At 38.9% G+C, this 19,569-nt stretch overlaps 1 protein-coding gene across 3 annotated transcripts in view; it reads left to right on the top strand.

Annotated features, from left to right (window-relative positions):
• The first annotated feature begins 14,292 nt into the window (after positions 1-14,292).
• The window catches only part of PRKACB (protein kinase cAMP-activated catalytic subunit beta), a 67,703-nt gene continuing 62,426 nt past the window's right edge, over positions 14,293-19,569 (top strand). Inside the window, exon 1 of one of the 3 annotated variants that reach the window (XM_058842469.1) lies at positions 14,293-14,990. In XM_058842469.1, coding sequence (XP_058698452.1) covers positions 14,945-14,990 — 46 coding nt within the window. In that variant the 5' untranslated portion in view covers positions 14,293-14,944. Of the gene's footprint in view, positions 14,991-15,593; positions 15,652-19,569 lie in introns of those variants that run through there. The other 2 variants (XM_058842468.1, XM_058842470.1) reach the window with 2 other exon arrangements.

The following is a 19,569-nucleotide window of genomic DNA, read 5'->3' as shown; positions in this document are numbered from 1 at the left end:
CATGCATGTTCTTTCACAGTGTAAAAGTTCACAGTATCTGTTCAATCCATACTTTACCAGGTACAAATGGAAATTCATCCATACAGGTTTGTTGAAATAAGTCTGAAGTGATTGGCTCATTACTTTGATGTATTGTAATGTGAAAACTATTGGATGTTATATTACTATCACCAAACCACAACCATTTTTAAGATAGATAATTGGTGTCTAAACTTTGCAGCTTAAAGAAGCTCTGCATCTTTTGAAGATGATTCAATTGACAGAAAAGTTTGCATTTATTTTCATTATTATGGTCTCCTTATGGTTTTTTAATTTAAATTTTGCCTGGGAGGAAAATAAATCATTTTACATAAGATGCCAGAATTTGTTTGGATAGGGTAATATACCTCCTAAACAAAACTTCTATTCATTTGGAAATACCATATAAAAGAGTTACTCTCCCAAAATTGCTATCAGGTAAAAATCAGGCATTTTTATTAAAGTAATGGATACAGATTCAAATGTATTCCAAGGCCACTGGTTCAATGTCACACCAGGCAATGAATTTGTGCCTATCAGATGTATTGTCAAAAGCCACACTGGAGATAGTGTGAAAGATGCACAAGGTTGAGAAAAATCTATTATCAACATTTACCTAATTTACTTCATACTTTGTAAACTGCTTGAAATATGACCTCTAGAGCCCATGGCTGAAGGAAGTGCCCAAGTCCACCCAGGTCCCATTGACATGCTCAATAGATTAGATATCAGAGTGTGAAAAGATTTAGCATATTTAATATTTATTAATGTATGCCTCTCAATATTTTTCAATATGAAGTAGGATTTTCATACAGTACCTTCAGAATCTGTGATCTGCAGAGGATTCCTATAGTAGAGATACCAAGTAAAACCATATCCAAACTATTTGTTCTAGACACAAGTTCACAAGTAGGTAAACTACAGAAAACTTCATATGACAGAAACACAATACTTTTCATATGAAAAGGACTATTGAAGACTTGATTTTTGCTTAAATAGAGTAATACTGTATGCAGACTATTAATATGAAGTTTGGATTACATTCATATGCACTATTAAAACACTGAAATATTTCAGTTCCTTAATATTTCTAGAAACAAATTTCTCAAAAATACCCCTAGCTTAGATGAGAAACTCTTCTTTGGGCTACCATTGTACCTCAAGTTTCCAAATATGTGGACAACAATTTCTAGCTTGCTGGGGAAAGCATATTTCTTTTATACAACTGTAAGTTAATTTTGCAATGGTGAGAAATACTTTTAATGACAGCAACAAAACTATAGAATCCTTTTAGATTATTTTTTTTAAAGTAGAATATTTAGCCTTCTTCACAGGGAGATGTAAGATGTTTCTGTATCATGTGATACACTGAAGATGGGATGAAATATTTTCACATTCATAAACATTTCATTACTAGGTAGGTGTTTGAGACACCTCAACATAGTAGCATGACATTAGAATACATAGTGACTTCTCTAGGGCAGAAAGACAAAGAAATCTCATTAAACAACAGAAAAGTCTTCTTAATACCACTACTCCAGGATACACTGGGCTGCAAAATGCAAAGATAACTAACTACATGCACTGAATTCTGATCCATTAGGGCTTAAGTAGGTATATATGATGTCAGATGCTCAGGCACCTCTACAATGCAATTCTGTTTCCAGGCATGCCCTTTAGCCAGGCAAGGTGAGCAGCTTGAAGGAAGAACAGGTTGATTCTTGCCCACTCAAGGCAGGATGGCTCAGATTAATAGAAGTGGTAAGATTCTTCTATAGAGAAAAGATAGAAATTACTGTGGTGGGGATAAAGACTATCTAGCCATGTGCATTTATTGGAATAGTTATGTCTAGAATTACAGCACTCTCTTTTGCAACATGTAATAAATCCTACCAAATCTGAGTTTGTGCAACATGGCACTAAGTATTGCAGGATCAGAAGCTACTGAGGTGGGTCAGCTCTGCACGCAAGAAATACAGAACATAAGAAGACACTGACAAAAAGTACTCACTGAATCAGGGCTATGTGCAGTAGTCTCAATCTTCTGCAAATTAAATGAACTTTTAAGGATTCAGATTTCTATTATAAAGATACAACATATCAGGAGGTAGCAAGAGCAGGGCTCCTTACTATGAGAACATGAGCTAAGAGAGCTTCCACAGCCCAAGAGAGCAGCCCCAGCCCTAAACAAGGCAGAGCCGAAGTGGACAAACCCAACCAAGAATCATCCTAAAGCACTATCACAGTGATGAGGCAGATCCAAGGTCAGGCCAGGAAGTCAGTCAATAGGCAAGGATAAGGTCCAGCAGTTACCAGGCAGATCCATCACAAAGCCAGGAGTGAATCCAAGCTGAGGAGCTGCCTGAGCCACAGCCATGTTATGGCTGTACAGATGATCAGTACTCCTCCAGTGTAACTACAGCAAGAGCTGTGAACTCAGGGCTGACCTTAAATAGAGCTCCTGATCCCATGGCTGTAGGGAGGTCCCAGCTGAGGCTTCTCAACACGTTTAACACGTTAGTGTTCTCAGTGCCCTGATACAACAGGATTTAGAGGAACCTGGAATTTAATTTATTTACTTTATTTAATTTGAAATTCTGTAGTAGAGATTGTAGGACTTTGCTTTTGTGTTATCTTTCACAAGGAAATTTTGTACAGTATATCTTATATTAACTTAACCAATATTTATCTGGATAGGCATATGAAATTTAATTCAGAGTGTAGAAGGAACTTCCCTGTTCAGAAACAGAGTTTTGTTTGCCCTTTCAATCAAATATTGCTTACTATTTACAACCAGAATTTCTGGTTCTAGAAAAGGTAAACAACATAAGGGTTAACTTGCAGGACAACTAAGAATACCCTGACATAGGTAACATTTTCTACAGCCTGAATAATATCTATTTGCTCTTGTTCTGTGACATTTAGAGACTGAAAATTTGTCTCTATTGTGTAGCACTAACCAACAGGAGCTATTAACAAAGATTACAAAATAAACTGAAATGTGTGGAGTGAGGACTTGTGGAAGCACACTATGAACTGATCTCACTGAGAGAATGCAAATTTCCATGCACAAAATAACTCTTGTCTCAAAACCTGTTTTATCCCTCTTTAAGATAATGAGTAGGATGCAAATGTAGAACAGATAGCCTGATATTAACCTTCATATCTTTAAAGCACAGTGCTTCTGTTAAAAATAAGAATTTTACCACCAATGATCCAGAGCAGACAGTGGCAGATTATGGGTTTGCTACAATCCAAGTCCCATCCTACTCCTACATCAGACCAAAATCTGCTGCAATACAGTGAGCAGAAGAGAAAAAACATGTCACGTTTTATAAAAAAGTGCAGTGGACTCAGCAGCTCCATGACAATTTGATTAGATTTTACCATTCAAAGGTTCAGCCACAGTAACAGAGGATTAAAATTGTCATTCAACTTAATTATTCTGCATTTTACCCTGTTTTGACTGAGGTATACTTTCTGATTACTTTGTTCTCATATTCAAGACCATCTAGGACTTAAGATTGTGTGAATTTGGATTACATAAACAAGAATTGCTTTATATTCCTTTTCCTCTCTCAGAAAAATGAAGGCAAGGATGACTTTCACAGGATTCAACCAAAAGTTCTAAATAACTTAATATTAATTTTTGAGGTCCAGTGGGCCTAATAAAGCTAGTACTTCATACTTTATCATCATTTAATTGCAAACTCAATGACTTCACATATGAAATTAAGTAAGTTTTTCATAGCTAAAGTTTAAGAGGAGTATTTTTATATAAAGTACAAGTTATAAAGCTATCATGTTAACACAAACTAAATGGAGATCCTCATCTTAAACATTAGAGGTATAAAATGGAGTTCAAAGTTAATTAGTTGTTCATCTATGACCAAGTTCCCCTGTCTATATATCTCCCATGGACAGAAATTATTTTATAGATAGCAAGAGAGATATACACAAATAATATAATATTTTAAATCTGGAAAAAAAAATGTAATAACTTTATATTAATACTTTTAACACTAATATACAGCAGTAATAATCATTTTCAGAAGAAACTTGTTGTATTGAAACACTGCCAGGAGAGGAGACATTTTAAAACATTAGCTGGGGAAAAAAACGAGTTCTGAATTATCAAAACTTCCAGTTTGTTTTCTTCTTTTGGGGATATTTTGGGATTTCTTTTATTATTACTTCTTCAGAAGTAATTACTTCTTCAGAAATATGTGTAAGATAGAACCTGATGTTTCATATCAGTAAAAAAAAGCTTTGAAATATTTATCAGCTAAAAAATATTTAGCCCCTCTATTTATCACGTTTAATGGCAACACATTTTGCAAGTGGTAATTTTTTCACCATTATCTGAATTTCACTGGTAGTTTTAATTACATTCTAATGGACTTTTTTAACTTTTCTAAAGCTATCACCTGAAAATGAAAAAAAAATTATATTATCAAAAAAAGGTAAGTAGAGTTGTCACTTCTGTATAGTCAAAGTATTCTTTCTCATATTCTTCTTTCATTACATATAAATATTTAATCAGTATATATTTATGTCACAACAGAAAGTAATATAGAAAACAAGAAAAAAAACTGCAGCCAGAAATCATGTTTATTTTTTCCATATATCATAAATTAAAACAGACTGTAAGAGCATGCAGGATTCAAAAAGAAATGTACAAAACATGTCTGTGAAAGTCTGTCTGCTCATATAGGTAAGGCTACACTGGATCTGTCTGTCCCCAGATGATCTCAATTTTACTCAAGGTCCCCAGCTTTTTGAAGACCACACATTTTTCCACTGATGTTTACAGGGGTTGTCTAGGCAACCAGATAAAACAGAGATTTAAAGGGGCCTGCCCTGTCTGTGCTGTGGACTCCAAACTCACAGCAAGGAAAGCAGCCCTGCCTGTAGAGAAACACAGCCTGGGGTAGGAGAGTCCTCCAAATTTTAGCGAATCTTTTCCTACAACTGCTAGATGTAGCAAAGAAACAAAAGACTACTACAATTATTCTTTACATAGACATGGTGAGTTTTGATTCAGACTATGGATTGTAATTTCTTTTACTGTAACAGATAATATTAATGGTTTACATTTCCTTATGAGCACATTGGATTTTTATGTCCAAGAAGTGACAATGATGACATTATTGAGTGACTATGATTAATTATTTCAATTATGTTAGAAAACAGAGACCCCATTCAAAATTAGGCCACCATTGTGATGCAGCTGTACAAACTTACATTAAAAGACTGTCTGGACCAGAAGTCTGCAAATTACTGCACTCGGAGTCATCAGGGAAAAGACAGCAGCACACATGGAGCACACACAGGTGGGGATGAACCTGGACAGTGTGTGTGTTACCAAGATTGTAATAAAATCACAGTTTTCCTAAGTAAAGCAACACTTCTTCTCTCCAAATGAGATAGATTACCATCTCCTCGTATTATCTTTCTTAAAAGACCAAATTGCATATTTTCCTGTTGTATGAAGTTCTTCAATTCTTCCATAATTATTTTATCTGTTTTCCTCTCTTCTGCACATGTAAGTGCTCCAATTCTCCTGGCTTCATTTTCTTCTCTGTACCATTTTCAAACTTTCTCTTCTGTCCTGCAGCCCAGCCTTTCTCTTCCCTCCTTCCTTGAAATCCCAGCTGCCATGGAAATTCTGCTTTCCAACACAACTGAAACTTTCAGAAGCCTTTTAATTGTAAACTGTAAAACCCTAAAATTTGTGGATGAAAAAGCACTCTATAAATGGTAAGTATTGGTATTGATTGTGTAATTAATATTTGCATGTTAAAGGATCAATATACAAACCATTTAGCTCCCTCTTCAAACAATGAATTAAAAAAAAATTTCATCTCTTGTCATCCAGAGGGAAACTTAATTTGAAGCTGAAGGAGACCAATTGCAGCCTAGATTTAGTATTTCTAAGAAATTATAGGACTCAGTTATTTACCCAAGAACCATTTCTAACATGTCTTTTGTGCCTATTCAATATACTACCATATGCTAACTCTGAGGAATGGATATGGCCAATTATACTCTTGTCACTTCAATAAATTGATGCAATTTTATTGCAGAAATTAAAAACAGGATGCAAGAGAAGCATTTTCTTTGAGATAGTTTATGAAGAGTATCAGGCTCAAAACTAAAAAATATACCCAGGTCTAGTGCTGCGGGTAACATCCTGATGTCACTGATGGCAAAACTTCATTTGAGTATGAAGAAATCAAGATTTCATTTGAGACTTCAGAAAAATTAGTTTCTTATCAGCAATGGCTTTCATGGCCTTTGTCCCTGCTTGTGCATTCTCAGGGGATCAGAAATCTGATTTGTCTTCTCACTAATGATGAGGAAAGGCCCAGACTGATTTAAACAAGCATTCAATACTATCAGTGAAAATTAAGATCTAATGCACCAAATATTTGGAGGAGGCAAGCAGCACACCAAACTGTGCTGCTGAATTCCATCGGTTTTGTTAACTCTTACAAAATACCGATTTTGGTAGTAAATCTGCAGTACAGTGGAAGGAAAGAGCAAGTAAATGGAATAGGGTGGCAAAGAAAAAAAACGGAGGCCAAAAGGGATGGAAAAGAGGGAAAAGCAAAGTGCGAAACTAAAGGCATATAAAGCCTTTGGATTGTAGAAAAGAACTGGTTTTTTGGGAGGAATGGAAATATATTTTTTTTTAGCAGTATAAAAAATGTAAAACTAGGAGGAACAAAAAATATCTGATTAAATCACAGGATAACTTTTACTGTGATAAAGTAGATGGAAGGGAATATTTCTGAGGAGAAATATCAAAGGATAAGCTTTGATATCTAGCTGCTTCAAGTGATCTACACATATAATGCCATCATCTCTGAGTTAAAATGTTGCACCTGAGCATAAGAAATAAATGCAGATGTTATCCTAAGACAGTCAGATTTCCATAGATCCTCTATCAGAGACCTTGATCCATTTTAGTTGAAATTATTTGAAAGGAATTACAGCATTGGAAATGAGAAATGTTTGAGGATAAATTTTATTTGTAGACATTTATTGGCTAATATATTACTTGGGGATACATCTGCTCTTTGCACAAAGACAATGGAGTTCTTTCTTGTCAATGTGATGGTTAAAATCATAATACTTAATACCAATTTAAAATCCCCATTTTTCATACTCATGTGCAAAAACATATTTCACATGATTACTGTCTTTTAAAATGGATTTAAAAAATAAAAGCTTCACTGAGAGCATTACATTTATTTCACCTATTATTAGAAAACTACTTCTATATTTCAGATGTGAAACTGAGTTTAGAGAAAATCTGGCCTGGACTAAATGCAAATAGAAGTCAAAGTTCTCTGTTTCATGAGATTAAACCAATGCTTGAAAACACTCAACTTCTCTTTCTTGGTGAATCAGCCATACATCTATTAAATAAAAAGAACATCTACTAATATCAAAGCATATCTGACAATCTGACAATGGCTTCTCAGATTCTGGAGTTGAGAGGAAAAAACTTTTACATTGACATTTGCATTACAAGCACTTGAAATAACTACTTCTTCTTTGTGCTAATGAGAATTAAAAAGTTCTTCTTGGTATGCACTGTAGATATTTCTCCTTTTAGCTTTTTGAGTCAAAGACAAAGCAAAATAAATCCAAAAATAATAAATAAACTTTATAAGCTGTTTTTTGGCTGCTTTTTTTCATATGCAAAGTGGCTTTTACTCTTTTTTTCTTGCATGGACTTTTTAAAATAGATTCACATCTATAAATATGATACTATAATTTGTTTTACTTATTATTTCTCCTAATGAAAGGTTGCTGGTCTAAATATTCTTTTATAGATTTAGCTTTCTGGCTTGTAAGTGTAAGGGGAAAAGCACCGAAGCCACTTGACTGAAGATCTACTGAAACCCTTTAAGCCTGGAATGACCACTCATTCATGGCACTAGCAATAAACAAAATAATAAAAAGACACTGAGAACAAATTGAAGCCTTTAAAGGCTCAAACTCTGGAAATACGAGAAGCTACTGGAAAAGACGGCAAGAACACTTCAGTGTACATCTGGAAGCAGTAAGTGTTTTTTAAAAGCAAGTCTATCAGAAAGAGGTTTTCCTTCTGAAAATAGCAAGTGCTGATGCATTTGGCATATTTAACACTTCTCAGTAATCCAAGAAAAGGAGGATATTCATGAAGCTGTTACAAGAAATGAGGAGTATTGCATTCTAAATAAAAATGAAGCATATTAAGTTTATATGTTTTCGTCCAGAATGTTTAAAAGTGTCTTTTACTTTATAAGATTGGGGTGACAATTTTATCTGCTAGAGGTGTACAATCAAGCATGGCATTACCCTGACATAGGGTAAGATCTATTGAGGATTTGTAGATTTTAAAAAAAATTTTAAACCCTTTTAACTTTAGAAAGCCACTGGTTTTCAACAGAAAGTGGAGCAAATAATACAGAAATAGACTCCTGGGAGAAGCAGACTCCAGATGAGGCAATTTAGAATCTGCCAAGAAACTAGTATGTGAATCAGTGTTGGACTGGACAGTGCTTTGGAACCTTAGCTATTACCAAAAGCTGAAAATACCATAAGACAAAGATATCAGACTCAGAAAAACACCCAGAGCTGGAATTCCTGTGCAAGGAATAACAACACAAATAAAGCAGAGGGAAGATCCTGAACATTAAGCAGCAGCTTGTATTAATTTGTCTTCAGGTGCCAGGGGTCTGAACCATGAAGAAACTGCATGTTGCTGCCTTGAATGATTGTTTTCTTTAGAATAAAAACACTTGTAGCAAAAGATGATGTGGGTAGAAGAAATAATAAACATAAGAGCAAATGGGACATATTACCTTCAGTTAGGTGTATATGCACAGCTCCTAGTATTTCTAGGAACTGCTGTCACTCTGAGATAAAAACAGCACGTTGTAGAAATATAAAGGGGTAAAAATACTGGTTTATGAAAAGGGGTTTTTTCTGTTTAAAAAATGTGCTTCTAGAAATGAAAAATAAAACAGGAAAACCATCTTAGACTGTTCCAATTTTTAGATGGCACTACTAGAGATATTACAGCAGAGCTGATTATGCATTAAGAACCTTTTTATTAACCAATACAGTGATATGTGACAGAGGACACAATTTACAGGATTTACATTTGAGCAGAATACAGTGAAGTCCAGGTTTAGATGTTTAGATGTGAGACCCTCATTATTCCTCACTGATTGGGTACAGAGTAAGTAGGAAAGCCTGCTGAACTCTTTGAACTTTCCCAGCTAGAATTAAAATGACCTTCAGATAACCTAGCATATTTCACTTCCAAAGTGAATTGGGCTAAACTGAATTAAGGTCATTTTTAATTCTGAAGAAAAATATATACTGAAACATTTAATATAGCTTAGTCTACTTTAAATTAACAGTTGTAATTAACTTGGTGTTCTCTGTAGAAAAGACCTAAAAAGATAAATTAAAAACACCACTATTTTTGTTTTTTTGTTTTTAATCTTCTTAATTCTGTAGGTGATTCATAGTCTTAGAATACATTAAGAACGAACAGTATAATATTGATCACCTCTCAATTATGATAAACAAGCAAGTAATTAAGTCAACTACACAGAAAGTGACTTACTTTATAGTTTTTTAAACAGCTATGCATTTTTTTAATAACTTTGACTACACAAGTAGTATTTATATTCAAATCTGTGGGAGTAAGCTAGAATCAAATGTCAGATAAGTATACCATCAACTCTGACTTACGTTTCATTCCTGCTATAGGTCATGTGCAACAATGTGAATATGTTGTTAAACTACTAAAAAAACAAGAAAAAAAGTGAATTTTTTTTGTTTACTTTCCTCTACTCAATATGTACAAAATCAACTTTTTGGAAGTGCAGCAAATAAAGGTAATATCAAATATCTTACAAGGATTTTTTTCAAATGAGCTAATGGCAGCCAGATACCCACAAAATGATCACAAAGCTAGTTACAGAGACAAGTCACTATGAATTTTCCATAATGGTAATTAGCAATTTCTTCTGAATCATAAATTTACATTTATGTTGAGTATTTATTATGAGTATCATCTACAAATATGGAATGATCTGCAGAACAATTATAAGCAACTGAAAAAAGTGCTGCTTGGCTGACAGCAAGAGACTACACCCACTGCCAAATGATCATAGGAGATAAAGGCCAAGAACTGAGCAGCTGGACTTGCCCATTAAGGCAGTCTGTAGCTTATCTCTGAAAAAAACATGTCTGTTCTGCAGGACATTGACCTCAACACAGCACCTGTCACCTCCTGTGGTGAATTAATATGTAGCCACTACCCATAGAACATATGATCAAATACTCTCTTGTCCTGGGGCAATACTGACAGCAAAAGCATCAAACCTGTTTTGTTAAATTAGGTCTAAAACATCAGAAAAAAAAAACCCTCCTTGCAACTTTATGGCTCTTGAGAGGCTTGTGGTGAACTGTAGTTAAAAATCAATAAGGGAATATATAAAGTCATTTCTTCTATGTTTACATAGCGGTTTTTTGACCAATGGCTATCTTGGGTAATATTTGGGAAATATCTAGTGCCAAGAAAGAAAGGGTGGCAGTGGTGAAGTATGGCTGCTGGCATAAACTTCCTTTGGAGCTTTTTGCTTTAAGTCTACCTAGTCACACTGAAGGAAGCCCAAGTTGCCCATAGTTAAGACTCCCTTCAAAATAAAATATTCCTGAAAATTGTAACATCCATGGTGTGCCAAACACTTTCCTGAGGCTCCAGATTCCTTTTGGAATTGGCACAATTGAAAGGCATCAAAGAACATTTTTCCGATCTGGCAGAGCAAGGTCTTGGCCAAGTTGCTTTAGTTTCATAGTGGATTCAGGGGCTGGGAATCTCAGATACTGTAGAAACATGATGTAAGTCCTTCCACTTCTCTCTGAGTGGGTGGGTCCTCAACTGGAATGAATTTGGCATCAGTGGATTAGACCTTCCCTGCAGAAGGATGTGGATTATTGCTGTCTGTATAGCTAGTACAGGGAGCAGGAGAAATTGCTGTACTCCTGCTTTCATCCTTTCCCTTAGCACATCTACATGACATAATTGATATATTCTTGGCAGGTCTGAAATTATGCTGCAGTGATGAATATTCCTGTTTCTGGGTCAGAAGCTGTAAAATTTGGAAAATATCTTCCATGTTCACAAAGAAATACATATGCTTCTTGGCACGTTAGCAACCTGCTAGAAAAGCATCCCACACTGGCAGAACAGGGGTTAGCTGAGAGCAGGAAATGTGCCAGTAGCCTGGAACAACCCAAAGGGAAAAGAAGGAGTTAAATGCCAAATATATCATTCTGTTTAGGAGAGAGAAGGAGGCTGCCAGGGGTATTCAATGATGCAGGAATGTAGGATTTTGGGAAGAGCAGTCTAATTTGGTATTCATACCCTGCAGTTTACAGGCACTGCTGCAATAGTAAGGCAGGCTGGCCACAAAAGAGAATCCCAACTAAAGTAGGTACATATTCATAATGCAAGCAGAGCCTTCATCCTCAGGGTAAGGATGATCAGTATGGATGGGCTAAACCATCAATCTGTATATGTCAACCCCTTGCAATGCAGGCACACCAAATGAGAGAGAAGAAAATGCATAATGATTTAAGTTTAGTGACTTGTTTCAAATATGTATTGAAAACAAACTAGTTGCTACAAAAATGCTGCTATCTCATCTAGAAATCAGAATGATTATGGAGTGAAAGGATATGTGGCTCCATAAGTAATTACCATATGAACAGGTGATTTTTACTAAAAATGCCTGAGAGTCTTTAATTTAGAAGAAATGTATCTTTTTTGTCCTGAAATGACCCTCTCATTTTTAGTTCTAAGTCTATGTAGGGTAAAATATGTGAGTTTCATGAGGGAACTATACATCTGATACAGAGCTTTAGGCTTTATCAGAGTGAAGGACTGGTCTTGCTAGGATATTACGAATTGATAGTTCCCAACAAATGTGTTAAACAATGTATGAAAACCTGCTGAGAGTCATTGGAACATCATCAAATCCATACAATTCTAAAACTGCTGGGTTGACTTGCTTAGAGTATATTGTTTAAAATCTTGTATACAAAACAAGCAAAACAAATGAAATTTGAATTTTCAGATTGAGCCTTTAGTGAAATATTTTAACATACACAAACAGAACATTTTTCATATTTGCATGACGATTTTTTAACCAATTGTGTTGAAAGAAAGAAGACAGACTACTTGTAAATAAGCAGTGATATGAGGCATTTCAGCATAAAAGGATTTTATATAAGAAAATTAAGGAAACTAAAGGTTAGGGCTGGAATAAGAGTTGACAATCTGAATGCTAAATGATTGTATACACATAATATCTATAACCATCAGTATGTTTTGCAATTAATCAATAACTATTAACTTGTTAATATAGCATGTGTGAGTAGTGTGAATGTGAATACAAACATCCAGCCCTAAGTCCTTATTTCTGTTATCTCCACCTACATGTGTAATGCTAAGACCATGGATATAATTCATTTAATGTTTCACAGCACTGTTGAATTATATTTGTTAGGTTTCTGATAAAGAGAGTGTTTGGGTCAAAACATTCATACAAATCCATCAGTGCTGCATGTGCATTAAGAGCATTTAGTTATTTGAGAACCAGTGTCCTTGCATTGGTGCACACACACACACATATATATTGTGCTGGACACGTTTATGTAGGATTTTGCTGGAGTACATGCAATGCCCAGCTGATCCTTGTCCACCAAGAACCAAAAGGCAGTAATGTCTATTGGACCCTTATGGATTCCCACATATGCAGCCTTTGCAGCATAATTTGCTAGCGAAGGTATGAGCTGTAAGGCCAGGAATATGCTAAAGATGCTGCAGCATATCTCATCTGTTAGGGATGCCACTGCTGTCTTCTCAAGGATATCAAAACGCCTGTCAGCACCTGGATGAAAATCAGCTGACTCAGACTCAATCTGGCCAAAATGAAAATGATGATGGCTGGAGTGGAGAAAACATTTAAAACTAGGATAAGATCTTCACCTGAGACATCATCTTCAGATATTTATTTAAATACTACAGCACCTCAGAATTCTATATTGTATGAATGATTAACACAACAGATGGCAAAAGTATCCTCTCCTTTTCCATGTTTAAGTTCTCCTCCTGCTGCAGATCTGGCCATGGCAATCTACATGCCTTTCCTTGTCAGAGTCAATTACTGATAACTCACTGAACCTCTTTCTAAGTGCATAAAGAATTCACAGATTCCAGCTTTGGCAAAATGGGACAGCCCTCTTCAATAGTAGCTGCTTCACTGCCCCCAGTGGTTTGCAGGTGATTTCCTCACCATGTTTGAGTCTTGTTTCTGATCTTCAAAGCAATAGTGACCTGGCTTTCTCAGAGACAGCTTCTTTAATCATAGAAACACAAGTACTCCCCTGAAGTAACCAATATCACACAGATCAGGATAATGCAAGGGAAAAGGTGAAGAAAATCAGTCCCTTAAACTGAAAAGTCCACTGATCAAACCCCAGTTTACAAAATCAAGATAACTCAGGTAAGCGCTCCCACAACTTTGCAGCCATATAATCCAGGTAGCTTGTACAATTGTCAAGGCAGAGCACACACCGGGCTAGATTTTCCCAGTGTTCACTTACAATGTACTCCACTGCACAGCTCAGGAAACTGGAAATTTCCTGAAAGTATCTACTTTAGTGTGCATTAGTGTATGTGTATAAAATCCTATCTCATAGTAAAGTAATTCAGTATTAGGCTGTGACAGCATGTGCTTCACCAGCCCACGATGCTGGAAGAGGATTTTGATAGCCCCTGTGAAGGATGGTAGCCAGAACAATTCCTGCATCCTTGGGGAAAGAATGCTGCCAGAAGAGGCTGGGTGTCGCATATATTGTCCTGGCAGAATATATACAGTTTGTGATCCATAAGATTAGCACTTCTGCTCTCCACTCTCCACTTCAAAGCAGATAAAATAGAGCCTTTTTTTGATAAGCATTTCCTTCCAGAGCTAAAACACTCAAAGCGTTTCATATGATAAATATATAGAGAGCTATCATCAACTTGAAAGTCACAATACCGCTTGAAAATGTGTAGCTGTAGCTATTTATGAAGGGTGGCAGCAAAAGGGGGGAGGAAAAAAAAAACCGCTTTCCTGGCAGCCCGCTTACTTTCTACGGGTTTTTTTTTTTTTTTCTATAGTCTGGTGAGCCGTGTAAAAACAGTCACTGAACAGGCGGCAAGTGCGAGTTTCCTCCCGTCGGCCGCCGGGGTGCAGGCCCGGGCGAGTATCCTCGGGGATGCTCTGGGGCGCGGGGCGGGCGCAGCCGCAGGGCCGCGGCCCGCGCGGCCTCCCGGGGTCACCTTGGGCACAGCGGCCTCGCCCCCGCTTCAGCCGCTGCCCCGCGGGCGGGCCGGGCCTGCGGCAGCGGGGGCGCTCCGGGGCCGCCGCCCGCCAGCCCGGGGGTGCGGGGGCTGCCGAGACCCCGCGTGCGACGGCCAGGGGTACCGGCCGCCCCCCGCACCCCCGAGCCGCTGCCGGGCGGGGGGCGCCTCCCGGGGCTCCCGCAGCCCCTGCCCCGGGCCAGCCCCCGCCCGAGGCGGCGGCAGCAGCCCGGCCGTGGTCGGCTGCGCCCCCGCGGGCGGCGCAGCGGGAGGAGGCGCCGCCCCGGCCGTCATTTCCGCCGAGTGCGGGGCGGGGGAGGGGGCAGAGCGCTCGCCTCCTCCTCCGCGGCGGCCGGAGACACAGAGACCCAGAGCGGGGCCAGGGCAGCTCCGCCGCCGCTGCCGCCGCCGCGCCCGCGGGCCGCGCCGCGCCGCCCCGCCAGCCGAGCCCGGCCCGGCCCCCCGCCCGGCATCCCTCCCGCACCCCGCCCCGGCCCGGCCATGGGGAACGCAGCCACCGCCAAGAAGGGCAACGAGATCGAGAGCGGTGAGTGAGGGGGACGCGCCGCCGCCGCCGCCGCCTCCGCCCGGCTCCGCTCCCGGAGGAGGGCCCGGGGCCGGGCCTGGCGCGCCCGCCCCGCGTCGCCGCCGCCGCAGGCCCCACGGCCTCGGGCCGAGCCCCCCGCCCCTACAGGCCCGGCTGCGGCCTGCGCGGCGCCGCGGGGAGTTCGCCCGACCCCGGCCCCGCCGCGGGGCTTAGCGGGTTCTCGGGAAACCAGCGGGACAATCCCGCCCGCGGCCGCCGGGCCGAGGCCGCCGCCGGGCCGCGCGTGCGGCTGTCCCGCAGCAGGTGTCCGTCCCCGGTGGAGGAGGAGCCGGCGGCGGGGCCGCGGTGTCGGCGGGCAGGTGTCGGCGCCTCCGCCAGCCTCCATCCTCGCCCCGGCCCGCTCGCTTTCCCCACCCCCGAACACACCCTGCCGGCGGGGGAGGCCGCCCGCCCGCCGCGCTCCGTCTGCGGCGGGAGGGTTTTCATCCCGCTACGGGGAATGTAGGTCAGAAACTCCTGTGCTCGCCCGGATCGTGCAGCCCCGGTGACCCCGCGGTCGTGCCCGCGCCCCGCGGCGCAGCCCCGGCCCCGCGGCGTGTTTACATCGCTCGGGAGCGCGCTGGGAGAGCCCTCGGTACAGCGTTGCTCTCCAGAGCCCTGGGTAAAATGGAAGACAAAAGCATTGATCTGAACTCGTCATGGCAGGGAGCTTTCTGCTGGTGTTTCTGTTCATTTGTTTGCTTTGTTTTTGTTGTTTTGTTGGGTTTTTTTTTCCCCTCTGAGTATTTCAGCATAACTTTAAACAATATAAAGCCGATTCAGTTGTTGGGAAGAAAATCCTAGACTAGTTTTTTTTTTTTTTTTTGCATGTTGACTTACTTCGTTTCTAGTGAAAAACTTCGGGTATGTTTGTAATGGATAAGAGTAAAGACAAGACGTAGTGAGGCAGTTGTGCAAGCTCAGTGTTGTGATAACAATACCCTTTGTTACTGGAAAATCCTAGGGCATTAAAATGGAAAGGAACTTTAAAGGTGGAAGTTGGGGGGTTTGGGGGTTTGTTTTTATTTGTTTGTTTTTGGTGTTTTGTTGTGGTTTTTTTTGTTTGTGTACTTTTAGTGTATTTACTATCGAAGTCTGGAGTAGAACTGGGTAACCTGATTTGCATAGGCCGGGTGCTGCCCACATAGCATTCTTCTGGCTTCCCAGGGATCTGCAGTGGGTGCTTCCAGCTGTAGAAGCAGAGGCTCTGCCTGACCTACCCAGTTCTGATTGTTGGTTTCACCTTTCAGTTCTTGTGTCTTACATCACTATTATTTTAGACTTCACAATCCAAATCTGTTAAGAGTGTTTGACCATTATTGTTAGTGGTTTTATTTTTTAGTTGAGTGCATTAGTTTTGATGGGAAGTATTTTAGCCTAACTGTAAAGATAAGTATGGAGTAAGATGTTTGAAGTACTTCAGATGACAAAACACTGCACTCTGTACTTCATGGTAACTGTACTGCTATTAGTTTGTGCAATTAAATTACACTACAACACACAGTGTTTACTTCCATTTTATTGAATTCTCATATTACAATATACAGTAATTTTTAGGTTGCAGAAGGAGTTTCCTTCAGAACCTCTGTCTCTTTGTTAGCGTTTAAAAATGAAATGCTGCTAGAGCCATCAAGCTCAGATGTTTAATTACTCAGTATATTTAGCAGCAAAATGCTCTGTAATGATACAACTCCTGTAACTAGGATGAAAAAATTGCCATCATTGACATACTGCTGGGAAAGACCAGGATTCACTTAGCATGAAAGACTGATAATATATGGATACTATACAACTAATTAATTATTAGAAACAATGTTTGGTTTACTGTCAGTGAATGTCGATTGTAATCTGTTCATATGATACATGGCAACTAAAAACTAAAGAAATATAAAATGTGATGGAGCTTTAATGTTTCTGAATTTTTTATTTGCATTGTTGAACCATTGCATTTGCATTGTTGTTTTCTAGTTTTGCATGTTAAGTGTTCTCAGTAGCTTGTCTTCCAGACCATAGCACACTGAACATGAACTTGTTTGAAGGGGTAACAGAAGAATATCCAGCTTTGAATTCTAAAGGTGATGTTATGCCCTTGATCCATGCATGGAGCTTTTGGAATTGTGTGGATCAAGGGCATGCTAAGGTCCCTGGAAGAACAATGAAGGGTAACACAGCTTCCCCTGATAACTATACTTACTAGTTCATGAAGTGTAATTTGAAACCTCTTGCACTGTCTATGGTCAGCACAGTAAATGCTGTTCACCCAACTATGGCACTTATATTCTTCTCATTTATTGTAGCTTTCCATTTATAGTCAAATATCTTTATAACTTGTTACTTGACTTAGGAAATGAAGTGGAATAAAACCATAAGTATGTGAACACAAGTAGCAGATGAGAGCAAATGTTTTGAAGTATTTCTGGGCTGAAGTTGTAGGTGAATGAAATCTGAGTGGTAGTGGTTTCTTAAGCTTGGTCACCAAAAGAGGAAATCGGGCCTGTGTAGCAGGCAGAGCAAGATACATTGTGTATACAGAAGATGGAAAAGCTTCAGTGTACTCTGTTAGGTGTTTATTTCTATGGCCCTCTGTTTCAGGTTCTCCTGATAGGCATTGGGTTTTGACTTGGAGGACCAAAACCAAAAGTTTTCCTTTGGTAACGAGATGCTTCAGGGTTCTGGCTCCATTTTGAACTTTGTTTTAAATGCTTTCACGGTTTTCCACAGGGTACCGCAACCTACAAACTCTGAGGGCCTTTTAGAATAGTAATATGAAAGATGAAAAATCTTTCATCTGATATCTGGAGAGACACAGTTATCAGTTGCCATGAAAGTTGCTCTAATTCCTCATCCTAATATTCTTTTAATTATTCTCTTCATTTTTTGTTGGGATTTTTTTCAGCTTCTCAGTTTATGGTAGTTGAGAACTTTTGCAACTAGAAGCTAAAAATATCAACATGTAGTAAATTACATTTTTTAAAAAAGGCCACAGGAAATCTTCTTTAACTTGTTGCAATTAATGTAGGAAAATCATAGCTTTATTATTATTCATTGTCTTGGAATAATTTGTGAAAGTAACATGAAACCTAAGTACAACACATCTGAAGTTTAAAAAAGGTCGTGTAACTTTTTAATTCATCAGGTGAATCTGGTACTTTCAAAATCATTGATTTTACATTAAACAGGAATGTTTTAACTTCTAGAACTACTTTCTAAACTAGAATGAATGTCAGCCCTGCAAAACTATATAGTTTGTAGAAAGTTTTGTGTGTGTTTTACTTCAGGTAACACAGTAATACAAATTTTTAAATTAATTATGATGTATGGCACTGAATTATTTGTCCTATTGGATATGCAAAGGAATGTCATACATGGCAGCAAGAGGTTTGGCTATAAATTAATAGTAATCCCACTTGATGTTTTGTTTGTGGTTTTTGTTGGGTTGTTTCTTGCATTGTCCATTCCCCTTTTCCCCCCGACAGATTCAAGAGTACTTACTTAGGTGTGATGTCTTATTTCTTTGTTACCACCAGACTGGATGAGAGTACCTTCCTTAGGTACTGGAAGATTTGTAAACTTTCTCTTCTTCCAATAGATCTTGATGATATGGGCTTGGCTTCTGAATTTTATTTTCGGGGATTCAGATGGTCTTTGCTGCTTTTTCTGTGGCAGTATGTGGTAGCAAGTTGCTCTTAAAATGTATTTTTAGAGGAAACTATACATAATTTTCAAGTCATGATTCTGTACATGTATCTTCTTACCTAGTAGCCAGATCTCCAGTTCTGTTAATCCAGCATGATTTTACTAACTTCAACTTCTGTGGTCTTTAAATAGCCAAGTACAGCATATGTGATGTGTATTCTGCATGTGAGTTTTATGTTTATTCACTCCTCCTTCTACTCAAAGTGTTCCCTACAGTATCTCCAGTATGACAGAGTTCCCATTATAGTCAATTCTTTGCTTTTTAACTCTTATAATTATTCTTTAAGTAGTGCTTCTTTGAAGTGTGCTTGACAGGAAGATGCAGTCTTCTACTTTTTCTTTTTCCAGTAGATTTTAACATCCTCTGGGTACATTTCTTAAAAACTAAGGGTTTGGTTTTTTCATATTTTTCATGTGTATTCACTGCTGGGTCATTCTGTTGTATTTTCTTGCTGAAGACCAAAAGTGTAGTTCTTGTTAAGACTAGATGAGGTAGGGCTCTATCACTGCTGACCTTGGTTAGATTAAAATTGGTGAAGTAGAGATGAAAAGCCCTGTATCCATTGCTATCCCAAGGTAGCCGATTCCCTGTCACTTTTCCAGAGACTCTTGCCTTGAGTGTTTTTGATCAGAGTGTAGTTTTATTCAACAGAAAGTATCTTTTTTCTTTTGCTCATTATGTTTAGCTCTCCAGTTTTGAAATGGGTAGCTTTTGGAGCCTTGTGCTTGGATCAGAACATCAGCTAAAATATGTATTGTATAAAGAGTAATTAACAGTATATATTGGAGTGATGCTGGAATGGTCTGCATGAATAACATCTCTAAAACAACGTATGCAAAGCTT

This window comes from Poecile atricapillus, chromosome 7 (genome assembly GCF_030490865.1).
Source record: "Poecile atricapillus isolate bPoeAtr1 chromosome 7, bPoeAtr1.hap1, whole genome shotgun sequence".
NCBI classification, from domain to species: Eukaryota; Metazoa; Chordata; class Aves; order Passeriformes; family Paridae; genus Poecile; species Poecile atricapillus.
The sequence above is the reverse complement of the archived record's forward strand: the minus strand, read 5'-3'. Positions and strand labels throughout refer to the sequence as shown.